Consider the following 7,768-nt stretch of genomic DNA (forward strand, 5'->3'; position numbering starts at 1 on the left):
CTAGCTTTGCGTCACTCTCCTTGGCTACTGCATTGCTCTCTCGGAACTATCTCTACCTCTCTGTGTCTCTATACTCAAATGCCCGTCAGCTGCATCTCCCGATCACTAATTCTATCTCTCTTAGCAAACCCCGCTCTAGAGAACAGAATCATTGATCACTCTGGTGTGTTCTCTAAGTGACCCTCAAGCTTCCTCTTATACTTTTCCTGTTGACATATCAATGGCCAAGATTAAGTCCCTAATCAACGGATAAGATTAGATCTGGCTTGATCCATGCCTTTTGGACCATTCTAACATAGATTCATATTAATACACATTAATATTTTATTTTCCCTGAGTTTAGACTTAGGGACTCCATTAAAAATATTAATTATTTTAATATCCCCTTATCTATTTAGAATCTGCCCAAACCCTTTCTGGGTATTGGAGATCTCATGTGCCCCAACCTCTCCACCAAATTTTGTGGCTAGAGCACATCCGATGCTACCCCAAATCAACATTCCTCTCATCATTGATCTTAAATCAAATGGTTTTTGTATTCTACATCAAATTGCAATAGAGCAAGCATTGAACCCTAAACAAAAACAACATATTACCAAGAGAGACCTAGGATTCAATGAGTAATTTATTGTAATCTCGACATCTTGCACATATTGTCTTAGGAAATCTAATGTTTCATTAATGAAGAATAGGATGAACTCTTCTCGTCAGCAAATCCCTTAGGTGGATATAAACCCTGACTTGGTTACAACTCTTTGGACATTGAAGGCTTTGAAAGTCCCCTGTGTTGGTGGTGGAAAGTGCTTTGGAAATAGAAATTCCTTGCTAGAAATATATTATTTATGTGGCTTTTACTTGATAATAGATCTCCAACCTGAGATTTAATTAAAAATATAAGCTATGAGGGCCCTAGAAGATGTAGCTTATGCAAATTACATCTATAAACAAATGCACATCTCATCCTTAATTGTCCCTTCACTAAGCAGGTTTGTATTGAAATTGAAGTACTTACAAGGATGAAATCAAAATGGCAAAGAGAATTAATTGAAGTTGCCTTAAGGAACTAGCATAAGGACAGAGAAACAAAAGTGTTCAAAGCCTTGGCCCTCAACGAAGCATGGAGTGTTTCGATTTCAAGAAACACAAAAATGTTTTAAAACAAGGACACTTTTCCTTTCAAATGTGCATCCCATAGTTTAAATATCATAAGTGCATTCATAAGTGAATATGATTTTTGACACTTAAAGCCCTTGGTGTTTTTTCGATGGAACATCCTAAGGAGCTCCACCTAGAGGAAGATCAAGGAGAGTTATTGTCGTTTCTCAAAATCATAGCCTTAGCTTCAAAGTTGGCACTATCAATCATCAAACTATCTAAATGAGCTTACAACTCTTAAACTAGTCTTACTACTTGCTATTGAAAAAAAAATATTCATCTTCAAGTCCCGAGAGATTCCCTCCTTCCAATCCAATCAATGATAAAAATATCAAATTAAGAAATTTCTTGTTACAACCCCTCTTTCAAGACATAAAACATATGCAATCTTACTTTACACACAACACTTTTGCACGTCTATAACAAGGAGGTTGATAGGCTATCCAAAGATGACCTCAAACTATGAAAAGGCATCAGAGAGTCCCACAAGGGACACATTTCTATTTTTTTCGAGACTTTAGGATTCTATCTCCCTTAGACGAATTTATGACAAGCTCTTTTATAATAATAATTCGTGAATTTTTTGAGTAATGTTAAAGGGCGACTCCTTTTTGACTCAAGAATGGCGGGCTGCTCTGGCGATCGACTGCGCGTGACCTAGATCCCTGACTTCGTTTCTGCGCCTCTGCGCCTGGCAGCGCTGCTGCTAGGCCCGCGCTCCTCATCTGCTGGCCTCCCCTCCTCCGCTCCCGGGCCTCCTGCCCTCCCCCAGCACCGGGGCCTCCCCCGGTTGTCCCCTTGAGGTTTTCCCTGAGATCTGATTCTTCAATGGCAGCAATGGATCCCCCGCCTCAGGATCCAGAAGACTTCGAGAAAATGTTTGCCTCTCTCATTCCCGAGAGCGCAGCAGGAAAAATACGTCCTACAGCCTCCAAGTTCATCAAGAAACTAGATGAAATTCCAGAAGTCTCTCTACCTCCTTCCCTTCCGCGGAGAGCAGCAATCTCCTTAGCAGAAAGAGGCCTGGTCGGCCAGTTCACGGGTCTGTGGCCCTCCCCAAGATCAGTTCAGAGATGGGTCGAGAGAAACTGGAACGCGATGGTGCAAGGGAAAATAGCAATCAGGTTCTGTGGCAGAGGATTTTACACCTTTCTATTCGAATCAATGGAGGACAGGAATCTCATCTTTAGAAACGGACCCTATTTCATGGACTCCCGGGGTCTCTACTTAAACAGATGGACTCCAGACTTTGACCCAGAAATGGATGTCCCCAACGCTGTCCCCGTCTGGGTTCGTCTGCCCCACTTGCCGCTTCATTGCTGGGGGGATGAGTCAGTAAAAGCCATAGGGAACGCAGTGGGCAAATACATTGATAGATCTGAACCGAAGGAGAACATGCATGCATGCGCGAGGATCTGTGTTGAAGTAGATCTGGGGAAAGGACTGCCGGAAGCAATCAAACTCAAAGTCGATCAGTGGACGCACATCCAGCAAGTGGACTACGAGCAGCTACCCTTCAAATGCAAGGTATGTCACGAATATGGGCATTTCGCTAATAGATGTAGCAAATCTAAAACAAATGTTCCTGAAGACAATATTGAAACCCCTGAGGGAGTCTGGGAGCATGTCAAAAAGAAAAAATCAAACCCCCCTCCAGGCCCAAGCTCAAAGGCTCCCCCTGAAAACCCCTCCCTCCCTTCTCATCCCTCTGGCTCTGCCCCTTCCTTCCCCTCCTCCTCCAACCCCTTTGAATCCCTGTCCGCAGAGGACCCCCCATCCCCCCCCCTCCCCTCGAGCCGCCATCGTCACCCCCTCCCCCAGCCCCCTCCCCCAGTCTCCTCCCCCAACAGTGGAAAGAATCTTAACCAGAAACAAATCAAAGGAAAACAACTTCTCCACAGATCCCCCCAGAAAAGTTGGAAGAAAGTCTAACAAAGAAATAAGAGATGAAAACGCTGCAAAAGAAATGGCCACCGGAATGCAGCAACCAATGGACACATTTCTAGATAAATCAAAAGGAAGCGGAGAAAAAATGAAAGAGAAAAGCGGGGCAAATACCAAACAAGGTAAATGATGATATTGGTCTCCTGGAATTGTAGGGGGATGGGCTCCTCCCTAAAAACAAATGCAGTCCGAGATCTCCTCAAATCTGAACATCCAGACCTCCTCCTACTACAGGAGACCAAAATCACGGAACAAGAATTCCAAAGCCACATAAAAAGAAGCAAAAGTTATTCAGGCGTAGCAACAAGTGCAGATGGCGCCTCAGGAGGCATAGGAACACTATGGGACAAAAGCAAATGGGAACTCAAAGAGCAAAAGTCCTACAGCTGGTGGATAAGAACAGACATGCAGAACAAAGCCTCAAAAGAGGAATACTCTATATACAACATATACGCCCCTAACCACTATAGGGACAAAGCTTCATGCTGGGAGTCAATAACATCAGACCTCATGACAGTACAGGGAAGGAACATTTTCCTTGGAGGTGACTTAAACCTTATAAGGAATGCTGATGAGAAATTGGGAGGAAACTACTATGCTGACCCCTCAAGAGACTCATTAGAAGCAATAATCCAAATCCATAATCTAGTGGACATTCCTCCGCACAACGGGAGATTCACCTGGAGCAATAAAAGAACCGGCAGCAACAATATAAAAGAGAGATTAGATCGAATCCTCGCTCAAGAAAGAACAGTAGCAAGATTCTCAAATATCCAAAGCAAAATCATCCATGGTTACATTTCAGATCATAAACCGGTGGCTCTGACCCTAGACAAAGGTAAGAAAATGGGGCCTCTCCCCTTCAAATACAACAAGGCATGGGACAGCAAAGAAGAATTCCGAAACTTGATCAAGGAGCAGTGGGCAAAAGAAATTATTGGCTCGCCTCACTATATTTGGGAAACTAAGCTCAAATCCCTCAGGACCGTTATCAAGCAATGGGCAAGAATACACGCTGTAGAGGAAAGTAAAAAAAGAGCTGATCTCCAATCACAGCTGGAACAATGGAGTCAAGAAAAGGAGCGAATCCAGTATACAGAGGAAGACCAGGCCAAGGAGAATGAAATGTACAAAGAACTGTATAAGCAGAACAGGATGGAAGAAGAAGAACAGAGACAAAAGTCTCGCTGCCTTTGGCTCAAAGCCGGAGACAAAAACACTTCCTTTTTTCACAATAGCCTAAAACTCAGGCGGGCAGGGAACCATATAGAGAGAATCATGGTTGAAGGAAGAGAGCTCAGAGAACAAGAAGAAATAAAAGAGGCTGCGTCCAGACACTTCTGCGCCCTTCTATCCGCCGACATTCAGCCCAACGATAATGAGGAATTCCTAAGCCTAATCGAAAACAAAATCTCAGCAGACCAAAACAACGAGCTGGACCAAGAGGTCACGACAGAGGAAATTGAGGGGTCGATCTTCAGCATGGCGCAGGACAAGGCACCGGGCCCAGACGGGTTCACAGTGGCATTCTACAGAAATCACTGGGAAACCATCAAGAAAGACTTCATCAGAATGGTAAAGAACTTCTTCTCAAAGTGCAAAATGGGGAACAACATTAAATCTTCTCACTTAGCCCTTATCCCCAAGGATCCCAACCCCCAATCCTTCGACCGATTCCGCCCAATCTCCCTGTGCAATGTTTCCTATAAAATCATCACCAAAATTCTAGCCAACAGGCTAAAAAAGCTCCTCCCCTCCCTCATCTCTGAGAATCAAGGAGGCTTCGTCCCTAGAAGACAAATCACGGATAACGTTATCCTTATCCAAGAGGCAATCCACAGCAGCATAAATAGAAAGGAAAAGGGTATGATTATTAAACTAGACATGGCAAACGCCTTTGATAGAGTTAACCATCAATTTCTTAAGGCAGCTCTTGGGAAATTTGGGATATCCAGCACCTTCATCAGCAGGATCATGGAGTGTATTTCATTCCCATGGACAGCCCCTCTGATCAATGGCAGGCCAAGCAACTTCTTCAGAAGCTCAAGGGGTCTGAGACAAGGTTGCCCGCTCTCCCCATTTCTATACATCATCATGGCCGAAACGCTAAGTATTCACCTGGAAAATCTTCGTAGGCAAAAAGAAATCACAGGTATCAGTATAGTGCGTGGAACCAAGGGGATAAACCACTCACTCTTCGCTGATGATACCCTCCTAATTGGAGGAGCTTCCAGTCTCATGGCAAGAAGGTTCAAGAAAACGTTAGAGCTCTTTCTACAAGTGTCCGGAGGAAAGCTCAATAACAATAAGTGCATGATATATACCTGGAACGTCCCCAGGCAGATTATTCAGAGAATCTCCTCAATCTTGGACATCCCTGCTCAAAGGAACTGGAGCCATTTCATGTACCTGGGATTGCCATTAGCAAAGGAATCGGTCAAAACTGAAATTTGGGTGAAACTAATTGAGAAGCTGAGAGGGAAACTTCAGAGTTGGGGTGTGTCATGGCTCAACCTGGCTGGAAGGACAATTCTCATAAAAGCCATCCTATCTGCTCTCCCCATATATCAGTTCGCAACCACTCTCGCCCCGGCCAGCATTCATAAGCACATGGAATTAATTATTAGGAGCTTCTTGTGGCAGGGAGGAAGGCAGGACTCCAAAAAGTTCAGTCTTGTTAAATGGGACCAGGTTATTTTACCTTTCGAAAAAGGAGGGCTAGGAATAAGAATCCCAAGGTTTGCCAACATGGCCATGGGTTTCAAGCTAATATGGAGAATTCTCAATGGAAAAGGAGCCTGGTGGACAGAAGTGATCAAAAGAAAATACCTGAACGACCCCAACTCCAACATCCTATCGGAATCTATCGTTGACAGGCAGTGCACCCCAGTCTGGAAACTTATAAAAAAAACTCTCCCTCAGTTCAAAGATCATATCTCAAGAGCTCCGGGCAGTGGAAGAGATATAAACATCTGGACTGATCGCATAATGGGCTCAGAAGCAAGAGAAACTCTTCCAAATCTCAGACCCCTGCATTTGTGGATGGAAGGGAAAAATCTTAAGTCCCTATATGATATTTCTTCTTGGGACCAAAACAGGTGGCTGGGCTGGAAGCACCTCATCCTCCCAAATAACCTAAGGGATCAGTGGGCCGACCTCAAGCTATCTCTCTCAGGGTCAGCCCCCCTAAACAGTATGTCCGAGGATAAGTATGTCTGGGACCCCAATGGCGGAATCTACACAGTCAGAGAAGGATACAAAACCCTCCAAAATGCCACACCCTCCAATAACTGGCCTCTTTATAAAGCGGCCTGGAATCCGGAATGCCTCCCAAAGATAAAATTCTTTAATTGGACCCTCCTTAAAAGCAAAATCCTCACAGCGGAAAATCTAAGGAAGAAAGGCATCCTCGGTCCCTCGATATGCTGCCTGTGCAGAGCAGCGGAAGAAAGCAGCAATCACCTTTTCCTAGATTGCTCCTTTGCTCGAAATTGCTGGAAGCTCATCACCAGCCCATTAAGGATAGGTGAATTGCCCAATCAGATCACCCTCCTCCAAAAAAATTGGGGGAACAGCTATCCCTACCCCAAGAAAAACAAAACCCTTGCCAAAAGACTGTGGAATAGCATCCCCCCAACCCTCTGTTGGCAAATCTGGAACACCCGAAATAAAAGCATTTTTAACGATAAGAAGCCCAGCATCTCCAGCACCCTTGCAAAAACAATTGCCCTCATCTCTGAGACCATCAGCGCCAATGGAATAGTCCAATCAGAGCAAGATTCGGGGGATCCAAGGGAAACTGAGTGGATGAGCAAATTCAGTTATGAAGCAAGGAATCAAAAAGCAGTAAGCACAGGACAGAGAAAGGTCGATTGGAAGCTAAGAGGTTCCACTGGGGAAATCAGAGATTGGATTCAAAACCAAAAGAGGCCCTCCCTTCTGTTCGATGGGGCATCTAAAAACAATCCGGGTCAGGCAGGTGCAGGAGGAGTCATCAAAGATCATCAAGGTAAAATTTTAGTGACTTACGAGTGGGGATTGGGCATAATGTCCAACAATAGGGCCGAGGCTTATAGTCTTCTCCTGGGAACCTCCATTCTGAAGAGACTTGGTCTCCAAAATCCCCTCATAATAGGTGACTCAGCTATAATTATAGCTGCTATGGTTTCGGGGAGGGATTTCAAGCAAACTGCCCTGAACAATGTGAAAACCAGGATCACCGACAACTTAAGAGACTTAAATGGAGCCACTCTCAAGCATGTGCTAAGGAGCAGCAACAAAGAGGCGGATGATCAGGCCAACAAGGCAGCCAGTAGACCCGTAGGCCAAGTCAGAGAAAACGATTCTATATATGATAAAGCAATCCCTTAAAAAAACCCACCCCTCTCTCTCTACTCAGATTCTGAGCCACCTCAGACTCCATCCTTCTCGAAGTTTGCTCATCCCCGAATCTCCACATTCCCTGCCAAATCTCCTCGACTGCGCCACTTCGTCCCTCCTCTCTCAGATCCTCCCCCCTGCGATCGCTTTTGTCACCTCTTACTGCCCCGATTTTACGTTTTATTTGTCCTTCGCCGTCAATCTCAGGTCTTGCTCAGATGGTCACCATACCAAAATCCCCACCGCACGCAGCAAAATCTCTCCCTGGCCTCACAGTCACCTCAGGGAT

At 44.8% G+C, this 7,768-nt stretch overlaps 1 protein-coding gene across 1 annotated transcript; it reads left to right on the plus strand.

The window, feature by feature from the left end:
- Positions 1-3,945: 3,945 nt before the first annotated feature.
- On the plus strand, positions 3,946-7,470 carry LOC149169011 (uncharacterized). The gene has a single exon (XM_089425047.1). The coding sequence runs from the start codon at positions 3,946-3,948 to the stop codon at positions 7,468-7,470; it is 3,525 nt and encodes a 1,174-aa protein (XP_089281173.1).
- Positions 7,471-7,768: the final 298 nt, after the last annotated feature.

The sequence above is a fragment of the Pinus tabuliformis genome, chromosome 4_2, assembly GCF_031772625.1.
Source record: "Pinus tabuliformis cultivar Carrire ecotype Pingquan chromosome 4_2, CPIR1, whole genome shotgun sequence".
Taxonomy (NCBI): domain Eukaryota; kingdom Viridiplantae; phylum Streptophyta; class Pinopsida; order Pinales; family Pinaceae; genus Pinus; species Pinus tabuliformis.